Source organism: Diplotaxodon limnothrissa, linkage group LG9 (assembly GCF_057381915.1).
Source record: "Diplotaxodon limnothrissa isolate DT_005_m linkage group LG9, D_limnothrissa_male_GT1.1, whole genome shotgun sequence".
Lineage (NCBI taxonomy): Eukaryota > Metazoa > Chordata > Actinopteri > Cichliformes > Cichlidae > Diplotaxodon > Diplotaxodon limnothrissa.
This window is the reverse complement of record NC_140604.1, coordinates 27,634,286-27,651,845: the sequence shown is the minus strand read 5'-3', so window position 1 is coordinate 27,651,845 and position 17,560 is coordinate 27,634,286. Positions and strand designations below refer to the sequence as shown.

General features: G+C 39.7%; 1 protein-coding gene across 2 annotated transcripts in view; it reads right to left on the bottom strand.

Moving 5' to 3' along the window:
• Window positions 1-16,866, bottom strand: part of neto1l (neuropilin (NRP) and tolloid (TLL)-like 1, like) — a 78,792-nt gene extending 61,926 nt beyond the window's left edge. For both annotated transcript variants that reach the window (XM_085362432.1, XM_085362433.1), the window contains exons 1-4: window positions 16,839-16,866; window positions 16,078-16,134; window positions 15,832-15,966; window positions 11,322-11,570 (exon numbers count right to left, since the gene is read on the bottom strand). In XM_085362432.1, coding sequence (XP_085218558.1) covers window positions 11,322-11,570; window positions 15,832-15,966; window positions 16,078-16,134; window positions 16,839-16,866 — 469 coding nt within the window. The remainder of the gene's footprint in view (window positions 1-11,321; window positions 11,571-15,831; window positions 15,967-16,077; window positions 16,135-16,838) is intronic.
• Window positions 16,867-17,560: the final 694 nt, after the last annotated feature.

The following is a 17,560-nucleotide window of genomic DNA, read 5'->3' as shown; positions in this document are numbered from 1 at the left end:
AGATCCACTGCTTGGAGCTAAAACCTTACTCCAGAGCTACTGCCACTAGCAAATGAATATTTAAGCCACACCAAAGCCCTCCTCTCCAAGCACTCAATTTAGGCATTTTCACTGAGCTTTTTCTACTACAATATAAGTTTCCACAAAGCCCTGCTCTTCAGAGGCAGAGCACGATAAAATCAATGACTCAGACTTTCTTCTTGATCACAGTCAATCTCTCCTATAAGCTACAAACACACAAGGAGTTTTTGTAAGGGAGGTTTTAAATCTAATCTCATCTTCTACCTCCCACTCTTCTTTATTTCTCCTTCTGACGCGTGACCCTATAATGCTGTTTCCAGCCCTCTTACCTCGCTGTGCTCTGGTGTTTTCATTACATGTGGCGTGGTTCAGTTCATGTCAAGCAACAAAAACATTAGTCAAATGTCTCTGAAGTGGTAGGTGAAGTAATTTCCCACAGGTACAGCAACCTACACACATAATCTCCCTTTCTACAACAGAGACAGAGTGTGAAATATCTACTAAGTCAGAAGGTAAAAGCTGGCAGACTTTTGAAATACCAGGAAATACAGTGTTGCCCAGAGGGAGACAAAATTTTCAGCCGAGCTCTGCAGATTCAACCTCATCTTTTCTAATTTAAGAAAAAGGAAATTATGTCCTTGTGGCACCCAGTTATCTAGGGAAAGGACTATGATTCAAATCGCACTTGAATTCTACATTTTACCAGCAGAGCCCCAAAACGGATTACGTCTGAATATTTAAGATTGTCCGGTGTATAAAACGGACAAAATGTGTGCAGCATTGTGCTGTGTGTGTATTCCACTTGAAGATAGAGCCCTGCTGCTCAGCTACTTCCCATCATTTTATTCTTCACGGCTTTCCTCCTTACGAACATGGAGATTTTTTTTTTTGCTGCCAGCACACAAACCCAGGACCAACGCTACCCCTACAAATAAACTGGAGGACAAAATGAAAAGGATTTTTAGATCTGAGGGTTCAGATGTAGCTGCTCAGCGGAGGTCCAGAGTGTATGTCTGTGTTTGTGCACAGGGATTAGGAGCAGCATACAGATTTGAGCAGTTTCGCCCAACCAAAATCCAGATTGACTCAACTCTTGGATGAGAAATATCCTCTGCACACAAACACACACACACGCTACAAGAACAAGATTGTATGTCTACGGCCATATACGTGGACAGTGACAGCCAGCCTTAAAAATTACGTTTACACAGGAAAGATCTTGTACCTGCAGAATACAGATTCTCCAGCGAACTCATTTATTCTCACAAAGATATCTGCAACCCCGAGCAAAGTGATGCAATGTGATTACAAAAAATCACTGCAAACCTGACTATCCTGGATCATATCTGAATAAAAATTATATAAATGTGCTGAATGGATGAATAATCTGCTTTTTGACAAACTGAAGGATTTCCTGAAACAATCCCCCCCCCCCCCCCCCCCCCAACCCCTGCAGCAGATCAGATATTTCATTATTAAGAAAGAATAAGCAATCACACTGCATGCAGGAAAGCAGATAAAGTCAGCAAGTCTCAATTTCAATCCCGGAGATATTCAGCCAAACAAGTGGCATTTAAAAAAAATGTAATATCTTTAATGCACAGCAATTGAAACTTACTGAGAGTAAACCGTCATGGTACTTTAAGTTGTTTTGAGGCTGCTTGTGAGAAGGTTACAGGAACGAGCATGTGCATTTGTGTATTACGAAGAGTCATTTGTATGCATGTTAGGCACACGGGCTTATTAGAAGCCACAAGGTAAAAGCCAATTGGCATCCTTTTATAGATGGTGGCGAGAAAAGCCACTGTCAGCTCAATGAATATTCAGATAGAAGCAGAAGCCTTGAGGGGACATGGAGCAGCCCCAGTCTTTTATCAGTCTTCCTCACAGCGCAGCCACAACCTATTCACAGCAATCCAAATCTTTCTCTGTATCACTGAATCCTCCTTTAATTTCTTCCATCTTTGTCTCTTGTTCTCTTCTCCCTGTTACTTTTATCACTCATATATACCCTTCCTGTATAGTCTTGCTCTTTCTCTGCCTCCATTTTCTGTGCTGTACATTTTCCCGTGTTGGGGAATAATGAGAGCCAGCAACAGTGGGTGGCCATGTGCGTCGCATTGTATAGGAGTGCCGTGATTAATCGAGCTTGCCAATTGGAAAATGCCAGCAAGGCCATGCCGTCAACACACTGTTAGTGTTAGTTTGAGAAAGAAACGCAGACGAACACACACGATTGACTTCCTGACTTTTCCACGTCCTTCCATTCTGCCAGAAAGACTTCAGTCGCTCACTGAAAGAAGATGGCTTTAAATGAGCTGCTGGAGCACGCCGGTGTACAGTCAATGGTCTGAGAAGGAAATAAAATTCTCTTGCGTGAACCTCAAAAATCGTAGACGAATGAGCAATTCGAGCTTTGACGAGGGTAAAAGGAGATTCGTGTTTGTCATTTTGACAGTTTTGTCAAGGTGTGCGACTCGAGGATGCAGAGCGAGAAAAATGCTTGGCAGCTCAAGCAAAAAGTGAACTGAGACAAAATAACACGGAACATCGTGCAATCTGGTTTACACCTCTATGAAACCAAATGTCACATGCACCTTTAGGACGACAAGCGGTCCAATTTAAACTGGCCTTTCTTATAGGAACAGTTTAGGACCCTGCAAGCTCACTTAATGGATCCTCTGGGCGCCATAGTAACCCTCTGCACACATAAGAAAAGGCAGGATGAGGCAGCTGAACTAAGCGGGCAAACTCAAGTTTTGTTGAACATAATACAGTCTATCTTTTGCGCTCTGCTTTGTGTAAACATTTTGTTCCATTATAATCATGTTGAGTATTTGTTCCTTGGTTGAACCTTGAAAAGAAGAATACATGAAATAAGCTGAAATAGGAGGAAACTCATTCAGTTGTAAACCATAAACCACTTGTCACGGTTTGCCCGTAAGCCTAACAGATGGTAATGATATACATTAATTAAACCTCCATCACGGTCTCAGCAGTGTATGAAGTAGAGTAGCTGGTATATGGCCCAAGCTGCACTATTAGTTCATGAAATGTACCATTAACTCGTTTTATTGTCATTTTCTATAAGGGAATATTATATACTGGTGTGGCCATCTGCTTGAATCCGCAACTATTTTATTATTCTGCAATATTACGAGGATTACTGACATTCCACATTTCATAATCCCATCATGGATGCCCTCCTTCATTGTTGACATCATTCTTCCAGTAGCCAAACAAAAGCCTGCCATTACCTATTAGATTACCCAGAAGCCAAATGTGATTTAGGTCCCTTTGGAATCGGACATTTGCTCTTAGATGATAAGCTGGGAATTTAAAGTCCAAGCCGCTGCCAAACTGGATGTAAGAAAATGGGGGAGCAAAAGTGTAGATAATGAAAACAGAACGTTCATCATTCATCCCTGAGGAAGCGTCCTACTGATGAGAAGATGAAAATAAAAGTAAAATCCATCAAGCACGCAAAGCAGTCTGCTCTGTGATGCCATATGGAATCAGAGGTGCAAATCAGGAGTGATGAACAAACAAAATTCCTTCACCTTCCAACAATCAAAAGACCTTTTCAATCTGCTCTTAAGGGAATAACTCTCTTAGACGTTTTCGATGGGTTGAGGCCTTAATGTGTACAGAGATAAAACACAGAGCTCAATCTCATTCCTGCCTAATACAGCATAATGGAGAGAGTCGGGCTCTCGGCATGACAGCCATGGATCCACCACAGCGATAGGCTAATGAAACAAAGAGCCCTAGGCAAGCTGTTATACCTACAGAGGTAGGAAGAATGCAAAAAAAAAAAAAAGCCTTACAACACTCGAGCTAATTTCCAATGCAGTGGAGACCATATGCATCATGTGCACAATGTAGCAAACACAGCGTGCATACACAATAGAGCACTCTATTGTGGATGTCGCACAGGAAGGACACAGGGGTTTGAACAGGAAGGCAGCCAAGATTTTGGTACAGATTGGAGAGTTGCATGGTGTAGACAAACACATGTACACACACACACACACACACACACACACACAAACACACACACCCCACTCCAATCCCCACACCACACCACAAATAAACCCCCACACCAAGCATGGTTTACATTACTGCAGACTTCCAGCTACAACAGAGAGATGCCCTGACCCCAGAAGCATCTGTAGCTGAACAGCAGGCCTGGCTAACAAACCGCCACAGAGGATAGAAGCAGGAGGCAGGCTGAGCTGCTGATTGATCTGCAGCGTAATTGGCTAGGAGTGGCTGAAACAGCCAGAGGACGTAAATATCAGCCATCCCGCTGGACAGTGAGTTAAGTTCCACAAGAGCGATAAACTCTGACTGGTTGTCCCCTGAGTGAAGGCTTGTTGTCTGATAAGCTGGGGAACACTCTGTGCTGAGATTCCACTGCTGAGCAGGAAGGAGCAAGGTGTAATATCAGAGCAAAGGATGTGAGAGGAGTTGAGTGGGGCAGATGAACAGTCACACAAGAAAGCGGCACAGCTAAGTTCAATCACTTTTTTCCAACATATGTAGTTTTACAAGATAGCTTATATATCTAGCTGGTGAGAAAACCACTAACAAACCAGCTAGTTACCAACCGTAATTCTACAAAGGGAGTAATTAAAGGGAAAAATCCAAGTTAGTATCTTATTTAAGCAATATGGTGTAAATATCATAAATCGGAATGATAGAAACGGGGTTTTAATATTTGAGACTTACCTTTTAATTGCATGTAAATTTGCAATTTTCACATCACAGAAAGCGCAAGAATTGTGTGCTGTTCCCTTTCATAAACTTGGTGTGAACCATGCATAGCATGAGAGAAAATAGGAGAGAAGAAAAGAGGTAGTGTGCTAGCTGAAAACAGAGAGAGATGAGATGAGGGGAGCGAGGGCACGGCTGACCTCATCCACAGCTGCAAGAGGTGTGCCTGTAATGCTAACTCGCTCAATCCGTCTCATTTTGCTCAGCGCAGAGAGAAGGGAGTCTTTAGCTGAGCTCGGACGTACCACCTGTCGTTTGACGTATTTCACCTGATGCGAGCGCATGAGATTCCTCTTGAAATTAGATTTTTGTTTGGCAGCCACCACTCAAAAACAAAAAGTTAGAAAAGAAAATACGCAGGAGAGCCTATTCTCTTAACACAGGTTATTTTCTATTTGCTAAAGCCTTTAGCCTGATAGCGTTCCTTTGGTGAAACAATATAACACATGGGGAGTGTGTTAAAAAAAAGTACACCTACATGTGTTTCCAGTAAAGAAAAGAAAGACCCATAATAATCAGAGAAACAGCAGGCAGCCCTGAACAATCAGAAAAGAAACTCCCAGAGAATGTGTCCTGCACTGTAGGCAGCGCTAATGGCAATAAGCACTGGAGCAAAACATAAGGAGGGAGATCATTTTGTTGTTGGTGGTGGCTTTGTGATTTATTAGTAATGACTACATGCAAGAATCTTATTCAGGCAAACACACTGAGGTCTTAAGGGAACACCCAAAAGTGTACCATGGGAGATTTCTCTCTCCATTTCTACCTGTTCTCTGTGCTCCACTGAATTTGAAACCCTACCACTGCTGGGCCGAGGAAAATGAAATTTAACTCCCACTACCTTAGGTGCTATACCACTTTGACAATGTTTTTATTAGATTTATGATGGCAAGTGGACCGCATCTCACATGCACACACTACAAGACTGAAATGTGTTTGAACTAAGTGTTATCAGCCAACAACTGGATACATGTTTAGTACTTGAAAAAGATTTTGTAGCGTGAAAAGCATCATCTTTTTGTCTTTCGGGAGAAAAGAGCTACGAGGAACAATTGCAGTAGCTAACAATAGTTTGCAGTCGGGGAAGAAAATGCTTATCAGGAGAGAGCAGTCCAGACAACAATTACATTCAATACCTCGATACAGCAAAACATTGTACTGCTTCATCGTGCTAATTATTGGCACAAACTATGGAGCTACTCAAATGGATTCAGACTTACTAGAGTCACTGCATTATGACTTCCTGTGGTGGGGCTTATCAAATAAATGTGAAGAAAGTGAACAGTGGAGAAGGAGAAATAAGAAGGTTACCCAGTGGGACCCAATAGGGGGTGTTGGTTAACTAAACTGACACATAACTGAATGGTTGAAACAGTAGATCAGTTGCTATGGTGCAGTGGATAAATACACACTTCAGGTCACTTGAGGGTTATTTTTCCCTCTCCGGTTACACAGATATTGTGATGGATGGCAAATAACTGTGTTGCAAACTACTGAATATCACAGAAGTGCTACATAATAATACGATCCTGATAGATACTCCATGACTCCCACTTTTGTCTTTCTTTTACACTTTCATGACATATTGTGAGTTTTTGCAGACAAATGTAGAATATGCTCCAGACCTGTACTTCTCTCTACAGGCAAACTTTGAACAAACTCCCCTAAAACTGTCCTTATTACAGCCTAAAACACCTATGTGACTTCGCTTTCCACACACAATACCATAAATTACAACTATTATGAATGATTATTTACCTCTCTTTGCCTGTCTGTTGAATGTCAGTGTCTTTAGAAAGTTCACTCTGAGAGTTTGGTGGATGCAATTAAATAAAATGTGACTCAAACATTTAAATGTCAGTTGCTGGCAAATGGCTTTGGAAAGAGATGTGTTACTGGGAAGTTACTGAACTTTCTACCCAGCCCCAGCGATGGTGTCGCTGTACTCAGCCGCTTCCAAGAGAGACAAGTCGATCTCTGTGGTTCAATTTCCAATTTTCCTGTTTGAGCCCATCTAGGTTCAATCTCATGACCCTGCCTCCTTTGTGATGGGCCCATACATCCTATTCCAGATATAATACTAAATGCCATTTGACTCATTTCAAAATAATTCTCAGCCCAGTTAGAGCGCGGTTGGCTCTGAAGCACTGTGATCGCTCAGTGTCATCTTGATTACCAGGCACGGTTAAAATTTTAAATAGAAGAAAACATTAAGAAGATGTTCGATTAACATCTGAGGTTTCCTGTGGAATTTAAACGATGAGGAATATTAGATTGTGTGCGGCACATTTCAAAAAGATCGAACGAAAACCATTAAAACAGTCAACATTATAAATGTATGGTCGCTTTTCATGGAGCACCACAGTCTCCATATTTTATCACAAACCACACAGCATCTGTCTCAGTTCCAGGTCTTGGCTCTGCAAACAGCCGAGTGCAGGGAGCAAGAGGCGGGAGAACTTGCAGCTTTTATTTGCTCTGGCTTTCGCTTAAGGTGCTGAAACACCACTTAATCTACCAGTCCACAAGGGTCCAAGGTCACGGCGCCCTAGGACAACCTGAATAGCAGAATGCTGCTGAAATCCCCCAGCAGTCTTGAATGCACACATACACACAGAAACACACATACCACAGCTCCTCCACTGAGTAATTTCCCCTGCTGCACACGTTGTACTTTTATATTACACAATATTACTAGAAGGCTGCCCGTCAACCTAATGCATTAGCTCTCTCGCTGACCTCCACGGATGATGCAAATCTGTTGGCCACAACTTCACGTGTGCTTTTAAAATATAACAAACTTATTACTGTGCTGGCTTTTATGACAGACAACTAAATTGCGCTCATTATAGTTTCTTTCATAGCACCACACAACGGGCTTTTGCACACAATGGCTCAGTATCACACTTTTACATTTCGTCACTAGTTCACAATTACATTATGGTTCTGCCATGAATACATGTATAATCAGGCACTGTAATGAAAAAGGCAGATTAACACAAAAATAAAACCATAAGTTATAACGCAGGAAGCCTCAGGCCTTATTCTTCTTTCTTAAAATAGTTTTGTTTTGGAATATTTGCTGATCACTATTTAGTCTCAATCCCCTCTGGCTAAACAGGCTTTTTTATATATTCACTTGATTACTGAGCAGTATGTGATCAATTCTGAGATACACTGAGGTTTGCGTGCTGTTTCAAAGTGGTATTAAGATTACATGTCAAGACTAAGTGTACAGCATTTTGGTGTTTTTGAGAAACTAGTGTGACATTTTAACAAATACGCTGGTGAAATTGCTCTCTTGCAAAGAGTTCGCTGCCAAGACTGAAGCCACTCACATGTCTTTAAGCTACTGCCAGTATGACCAATAACCTTTTAGCTTAGTGTGAAGGCTGCAAAATGGTTACTTCTTGCACTGTGGGTGCCAGTAGATAATAGCATGACTAGCAAGTCTGAACTTCATTCTTTTGCATAAACAGCAAGACATATGCATCATCAACTCTGCCTCTAATTCAAAGTGAGATTAAGAACTTTGTCTGTAACTCATTGTCACTGTTCCCTCTTCAGAAGCAGTTTCTTTTTACAGAGCCTGCGTGGAAGTCAAGGTTTCTGCATGCAGTACACACAAACACACATAGATCCTTTTCTTAATGTTACTTTAAGTGACTTATGTGTTATACAGGCCATGTCTCAAATGGCTGCAATTGGGGAGCTGGGGAACCTAATGAGGTTTTGCATTTACGTGACAGCTAAGTAGGTGAAGTTAACTTATCAGCCATGTTGGATGTATGAGAATGTAAGGCCAAGTAAATTAGGTCCAAGTCAGACAGGCCTCGAGACTGGACTGGGCCAATCTACCAACCACCCGTTGCAAGAAAAATACGCATGCTCCCAAACTGGTTGGCAAGTGGTTGCTGGAGGTTGATGGCAGTCAACGTGAAAGAAAAATGTGTTGCCATTAATCTCCTTGTGGTTTCTTTTTTCACATACCTACTTGACTTTACAAATGCTTTCCATTTCCTCTTTGCATCACACTTTTTCAATTTTTAGTACTTTGTTTTTGCTAATTGACCCAGTCTCACCTATCCCAAAAAGGTTTTTGGTGCAGCCCTCTCTTTTCAACTGATTGTGCTTAGTGATAGCCAGGAGCATCCAGTAACAGCTCATGTGGAATACACAGTTCTTCCTCATAACTGGTAGTTGTATCACATCCAATATGGCGGACAACTCTCGTGCAAGGTATGAGTGATGTCATGTGAGGAACCTCTATATGTGTCAGGTGTTCTAATTCAGTCAGGTGGCTCGCTTGTGAGTCACACAGGCAGCTTGCCATGGCCTGGTAAGCTTCCATTATAAATCCTGCAAAAGTGCCAGGCAATCTTGTAATTAAAAATGTGTCTGAGTGACTGTAAGTAATTGAGTCGGAAGCTACTGTACATATACCTCCAAAATATCTGTCAAATCCCAACGTAACTTTGATTTCTTTGCAAAAAACAAGTTACAGCACAGTTTGAAGAGGGGAAAAAAGAATGCCGTACAAGTTCTGTGACACAATACACTGAGTATGAAGAATCTTGGTGTAACGTGTTTGACAACTAAATTGTGAGTCACATCAACAGGAACATTAAGTGCATCAAAGACTATTATATTTGGATCTCTACTGTCTGCTAAATCTCTTATATAAATATAAAAATTTAATACATAGCACCTTCAGACTTCAAGTACCTCAAGATCTATGATAGGACATTAGATACTGGAGATTCCAGTCATTGGTTATTCATTCACTGGCTGCTGTATTAACCGAATTAGTCATCAAGAGCTCTGAAAGGACAGTAGCAGAATGTGAAGGAGAGGCACAATTTTTTCTTTATCTGGCAGCTGCTAAAATGACTGAGGAAAGAGAGTGAGAGGAGATGATTCATGTCAGCTTTGTTGCCACATCTTTTTTTCTTTTGCTTCCATTCATGAGAGAAGGGCTGTGTAAATTAGCATGGTTAGCAGAGCAGCTGCAGATGTGAGACACTATTCACACTGCCATATTTCAGAGTATCGAGTCGAGTGAATTCAAGACTTTTATCTTCATTAATTATGGAAATCATATGCCTCAGATATGTCCTGTCAAGTCAAGAGGCAAAGCTTTTCACTGTTCTCTAAGCAAATTTTCAATAGGACTCCCAAGAGAAGCAGGAAGGAGAAACAATACTTGAATTACACACCGCTGGGAAAAAAGAGGGGTCTTTAACTATCAGGGATGAAAAAAACATCCTTTATGTGCAACTCTTTTTCAGAGCAATTTTGAAAAATTACAGTACAGATGTTAATTGCAATTACCGCATGTGAATTCTTATTCACACCCATTAGGAAACAAAGCTATGCAGACTTAGTCAGGGTAAAAACTCAGAAAATGCTACTATTTTGACATTTTATGATCACCTTTAACATTTTGGAAACAGTGCTTATCTCATATATAATTATTAATTTTGGTCAAGAGTTGACATCTGCCTTTGAAGAATATTGGTAAAGCTAATCGAACATAAATACAAAAGAATCTTTGTGTTAATGAGCGAGCTTAATGGTGTGCTCCTACTCAGATAAACCAAAGCCAACAGAACAGAATGACACGATGGGCAAGGCTATGGTACTGCAGTGTGCGCTGAGGTGAAGAGGAGTCAGTATGAACAGCATGAAATTGAAACCCTTCCCTGAGGTAAAAGTTGGGTTTATCCCCAGGCTGCTTTGTCAATATACAGTAGAAACCCGCAATTTCCTATGAACAGCTTCACCATTCGGATTTCCACAAAGCAATCGGAGATAAATCTGCAGCTCTCTCCCTTTTCACCCCAATAGCTTTCTTTTCAACTGCCTGCAGCTAATAGCGTGTTTTTCAGATGAAAGGTTCATGTACTGCATGTGTTCATTATTTAAACAGTGACACGCTCAAATATCCGATGGTAAAATGCCCCAGAAGGTTTGGAGACAAATTGGCATACTCTATGCATTTCCTGGCACTATGTCTTTCAAGCCTTTGACTCACTAAAAAAAAAAAGTTGACAGTGTTATTAAACCCAGTCAAGTGTGGGTGAGTGAATATTAAATCATTCTTATGCCCTGATTCTTTGTCACCAATCCTCATGCTGCTTCAGTAATGCTATCACGACCAAAGATGAGGTAAATTAAAAAACGCCAAGGTTTGTGTTCGACACTACAGATAGGTTAGCTTCTCCCTGTGAATCAGTGTTGATGAAACCGTTCCATGTCTCTACACATATAGAGAGAAAAACAAGAGCGAGCCAACCAGTCACAAGAGTGTCCCAGCCAATGACAGCATAATGCCAATGGTAACAGTGAGCGTGTGCAGACAGACAATCAATAACACTCTAAGAGGCTTCCACAAATATCAAGGCCGAGCTCCCCAGATGATGTTCGTTATTCACTTGGGAACCTGCTGTTAGAGCTATAAACTCTGAATATGCTTATAAAGGAAGTCTAAAAAAAAGCCTAAAAAGCTACAAAAACAATCATACCTGCAGTAAAGTTGTAACTTGCCGAAAATCCCACTGCTTCCAGTTCACCATCCGTAACAAATTTTATCCACAGATATCTGCCGCTACTCCTGATGTCAGGCGGGCTGTGCTGACCGCAGTACCGTCCGAGAATCGGGGAGAAGCCAAACGGTCCATCTCGTACCTCAATGTTGTCAAATTTACATTCCCAAGAGGACTCGATTGAATAATTCTCGTCAAAGTGTAGGTCGATACACTGCCTTGGGGGAGCTGCAAGACACAATGGAAATAATTACTACCTAGCACAAAGAATGGCGTAAACTACACTGAAAAAAATATGTTGTTGGATTTACTTAATTCAATGGTGGACATTTGTTGCACACAGATGTTTTGCTTTGGCAGCAACTTAAACAATTGAGTTAAATTAACACAATTTATTCATGTTCAATAAACCTGTGCAATTTGTGTTGATAAAATGTGACTTAAACATGTTTTGATGAAGTAATTTGAGCTCTTGAAATATTTTAATCCTTCACAATTTTCTCACTTTATCCCAACACCATTCAATAACTTTTACCCAATACTACTTGGTCACTTAAATACTACATGTTATCTTCAAATTACATTTTGCTATTATATTCTAGTATCAAATACACAATTTTCAAATGGAGGCCTTATAACAGATTATATTGTTCTCTTCCAAGATGGTTGCTGGCATCCACCAGTAACCTTTCAAAACAAAATGTCTAATTTCACTGCATTGACAGTAGGTAAAGAATTAAACTGACATTACTCCACTACTGAATCTATATAAATCAACAGTTAAATAATGTCAGTTCTTCCGTGTTCTCTGGAATCAATCACAGCAAAGAAATTAGACTCTTTCTTTTGAAAAATGTTGGGAAAGAACAATACAAAACATTCTATTTAAGGCCTCTAACGTCAAGATTCAGTTAAACAACAATTATAACTAAACAATTTGAGGTAATGTTAGTTTCCATTAACATTAAATTAGGTTACTGAATTGGCAAACACCTTCCTATTAACATTACCCATTTTACCCCAATAACTAAAGAAATTAGCACTTGCAGGTCAAAACCTTTATTCAAGAGATGCAAAAATAACATTGATACAGTGACTGTCAAAAATTACGGCACTGATCATACTGTGACATCTTGGTTCAAAACAGCACACTTAGAAATATTCAACGTTCCTTACTTCAACTGAATGAAACTGAAAATACCATTTCACACGACCCATATGGGATATTTAGACTGCATAACTGTTCATGCTACATCTCTTCACTAGTAAAAGAAAGAAAAAATACAAAGAGAAATTTAAAAATGCTGCCAAACAGACAGAGAACTTGTACAGAGCAAAAGGAAAAACAAACAACAACAACAACAAAAAAACGGCTCGTCCTCATGGCAGTTGCAGTGTATATAAAAATGAACCCTGCGATCTGTTCCTGGAATTGAGCTTCAAAAATGCAGCAGAACAAGTGTGAGATTTAAATGTCTTCTCACCTAGAGCTGGTCACCTCACATGCATAACAGTGAGCTTCGTTGCAGGAGCAGTTTTGTCTTAGTTGTGAGCTTTTCTTGAGAGCTGAGTTGCATCCAACTCCATTACCACCCTTTGAATCACCTCAAAAGTGTAGCAGAGTTGTGATGGGTAACTCATATTGAAGGAATAAAAAAGGTCCAAACAGCATGGCTACTGCAAAGGTCACGTTATCCAGATCTTGAAGAACTACTATACCCTCGATGATGATGCCAACGTCAGAAAAGTCATTGCCTGGTGCATCCTCTGGAGACAGATGTTCATTGTGGTTTTCTCAATCTGTGCAGTGGCCTCAGTCAAGTCCTGGTTAAACACAAAACATTTCTTTAAGATTCCTTTTTAAACTCATCTCTTTTGAATCTACCAGTTCTAATGTTAGAGTAATTTAAACCAATGCAAGCAACATAGTAAATAGCTATAGCCAAAGAGTGGCCTGCCATGCTGCCATTCATGGTCTAACAGAGTTTCTAAGAGAGGGTGAAAAACACAATTTCAAATGCTTTACATTAGTTTTTCTTAGAAAGACACCGGCCCATCAGAAATCCAGGTTTTGTCACTCAGAAGATGTTAGAATTTAGACTTTCAGCCCCACAATTTGGTTAGCTGTTGGTCTTTTTTTTTTTTCAAACAAAAGCTAATGTAAATATTGGTGGGATTTTCCTTTGTTCACTAGAATGACAAATTTAAAGTTTTTTCACACTGATGTGACCCCTAATACAGGGGTGGGGCCTCAAGGGCCGGCGGCTGAGTTCACTACCAGGCCTCATGTGAACTTCAAATTATTAAAGAGGACTACTGGTCCTAACTGGTCCAATGAGGATCAAGTGGATAACTAAATGCATTTTTAAATGTTGCAAAGCCACAATCTACTCATAAAACACTCACCATGAACTCCTGCACCAAGATGTTGCAATTGTCTTTCACACAGATGCGGAGCACTTTGATGAGACTCCCTTTGAGCATTAATGTCATCCTAAAGTATTATAACAAAGAAAACAGAGATTTGTGAACTTTTCAGTAGCACAGAAGAAAATGATCCCAGACCAAAACTTAAACCAGTCAACATGCAACACCAGCATCTACAAAGCAATATCAAAAGTTCCTGTTTGACATCAACTTTATGGATATATAGTTTCCAGAACATTTATTTTTTTAAAAAGATCAATTTTTCTCAGTGGGCCAGTAAATGCATGACGAAAATTATGGCATCCTTTCGGTGGAATCAGTACTCACAGGTAATAGTTGACTGTTTCAATGGATGCAGCATAAAAATCTTTTACTGACCTAATGCAATACATATACACTTTGTAGTTAAAGAATTTTAAAGTTCTTACTGTCATCATGGCAGCTACATCCTTTAGCTTTGTGCCCTGTTCCCCCGATCACTTTGCAAACACTTTCAGCAGACTGTCAGAGAGAAACTCAGCTCCGTCAGAAACCTTGACTGTAAAGGCATGGTTATCCCAACCATGCCTGGAATGCTGCATTTCATCTGAAATGACATAAAATTATTTTGAAATAACAGCAGGCACTGTGCTTGGTTAATAATCAGTAATGTTTTGTTGAATAAAAACTGTGTTTCCAGATCTTATGGGATTAAAAAAATCCAAAGATGTTTATTTCTCATTTGCAACCCAAGAACCCACAAGTTACAACCTCATTTTAGTTCAAGTGTGCATTAATGTGAGTCCAGTAATCACCTTTCTGACAATACATACAGGTATAAGTTAAACCTATGGCAGATTTTGGATTTCTCAGTTGTATTAATAGGGTGGTCTATTTGAGTATGCATGCACCTAATAATTATAAAAAACCTATTATAATTAAGTTACAGAAACCTTAAGCGAAAATAGAATATACTTTCTTACCATAACACCTTGAACCCACAATCCATCAGCTGACTCCTGGTGAAATGCAGAATAGATGTGGTCTCTCAATGTGCATCAACAAAAACAAAAACAAAAACAAAAGGACAGCAGGTGAGGGCAGGAGGGGTAGGGATGTAAGCTAGCATAATACCGCTGATGATATTAGCTAAAGCTGTTCAATGTCCAAAATCTCACTAACACCACGGTGCAGTAAATACACAATGTAACTGAAGAGTCAGTTGACAAATCTATTCACACAGAAAACCAAATTATGTTATGAGTGCCTCGTAATTAGGTTTAATGTGATATTACGGCTCTTGTGCCAAAGACAAATTCAAATGAAAAAGCGCCAATTCTTTGATAACAGATAAAACAGCAAATAAGCTAACGGCTCTTTTTTAGCATGTTACATGGCGGCACTTTAGACGTTTAACTACATTTGGCTGAAATATGGTAAATATTAATTCAAAAAATCAAGACATACCAAAAAACGTAGAGTTGGCTGCTCGACTTGACTGAGATGGATGCATTTTTTAAACCACGATCCAAAGCCCGCGAGATGAAATCACGCGTGGTTTCACGAGATTTAACGTTGCTATCTTATTGACTTACTTCACCTGAACATGATATGAACAATTTAATACACCCTTTCTGCATATCATGTAGTTTTTACACTATATAGTTACATTTATCTTTAAAACATGAGGCAATTGTGTTAAATACATGCAAGATGCTTACATAAATCCAAGAGATGGCCAGTCCCTTTTTTTCAGTGTATTAGTCATGCTTTCATCGATGAACATTCAGCTTCTTTCATTATCAGCGCTCAACTCAAATTCTGGCTGTTAGTCAAGTCATCTCTAAATAACGAGAGATGTTATTTCCACATTCACTTTGGTACTACATTAATGAGGCTATGTGCACTGACACACAAAAAACATGTTTTTATATTTAAAAAAGGCTTTCTAGGCTTGCCAATCAGTCCAATGTGTATCATCACTCACTGAGGATAGCCTCAGTAGTGCTTTAGTTGAGAATAAACAGCTAGATCGCGTTGGCTTTTTTTCTTCACTACTGCTGTGTTTAAAGAGATGATTTACCTTCAAGGATGTAAACACACTCTGTGTCTGGGGGGTATTTGTTTGGGTAATTGGGAGAAGTGAAGAGCCCTCCTTCTGCTTCCTTTACCCACGTTCCACACTGACCTGCAGGCTTCACTCCAGAATTGTTTTTCACTGAAATATACACACACATACATTATGTATTTGATAGTGTTAAGCATATACATATAAATTTGAACAGAGGACATTTGGACACCAAAAAGACAAGCTGGTGATGGCTATTACCTGCTGTATCCTTCTTTGTTGCCCCACACAACCCAAGTATGAGTAGACTTGCAACAACTGTAAGGAAAGAAAGATGAATTCATATTGGGGGTTTTTTGGGGGGTGTTTTTGTTTTTTTTAATTACACTAGTTTTTGTCTTTGTTTTGTTTGTTTTTTTCATTTAGGTTGGAACAAAGGTATTAATACTGTATTTATGTACGTAATGTAACAACCTGGTCCCGACCTAAAGGAATTAAAAAAACACACAATACCTCCAATAATAATAATAATAATAATAATAATAATAATAATAATAATAGTATAGATCACGCAACCTATAGGTCACGTAAGAACATAACCTACAGGCTGCTACTAAAAGTCTCTTCCAACAAAGACTACACCTATATAAAGCCCCTTTTAGCCAAAGGCTTCAAAATTATATATTTTTTTAAACGATAGGCCCACATCACAAACTGCAACAATCTCAATATGACTATTTCCTGCCATAAATAAAACTGGAGGTTAAAAAAAAACTTAAGACTGTGACCTTCACTGTGAGTTTACAGGTTGCAGGATGCAGTGCATCCGTTTTTCATCTCATATTTGTTTATCCCTACTGAATCACCATTTTGTTCCTATGTTGATTTCGATCTGTTGCTCTGATATTTACAGTCCGTCTAAACTGATTAAAAGATTATCATGCCGCTTTTGCGCTTGGGTAGGACAAACATTAAGAGCTTTTCAGCAAGTGTGCTTCAGTTGGTGAATACGGATGTCTTACCGTGATGGAAGCTGTGCCCATGTAGCATGTCTGTTCCTTTCACAAACGGCTTTAGGCTCAACTAATTCCATTTAGATTAGGAATACTTGAAGAGAGAAAAAAGATAGAGATGTAAGTTTCTGAGTATTCACGCAGAGATATCGCTCATGTTATCAAACCTTTCGGTGGTGGGTTAAAAAAAAGAGAAATTTTACTCCTTATTAAAATCTCAGAGAGAGAAAAAAATCCTTCCAGATGTGTCACAACAACTACTAATCACCAGTTTCATATAAAACCAAAAACAGTTCCAAACACTCGCCCGATTTCCATCCAAACGTTTCTAGTACCCCTTGGCACGTTTGATGCACTGAAAGGATTAATAGTCCCTTCATCAGCCCTTCTCTAATCGCTCCACCTTTGCAATCTTCTTTTAGAAAATATCACGGGCAACCTTGTTTTGTCCGCTTTGGTCCCTTTATCAAGAGAGATGATCCTTCAAGAGCACGTAAAACCACGCAACACTCATCTCTGCGGCGTTTTCTGTACTCTTTTGCGCTGCGTAAAAATCTTCTGGAAAACAAGAGGTTGCCAAACAGATACAAAAAATAATAATAATTAATTGATTTTTTGTTTGGCTTTCATTTGTCGCCCCGTGTTTCCCCAAAAAAAGCTGTCAGTGTTGTTCTCACTGAGTCCCTCTGCCTGGGTTTCTGTCAACTGCCTGAGTCCCCGCAGCCGGCAGG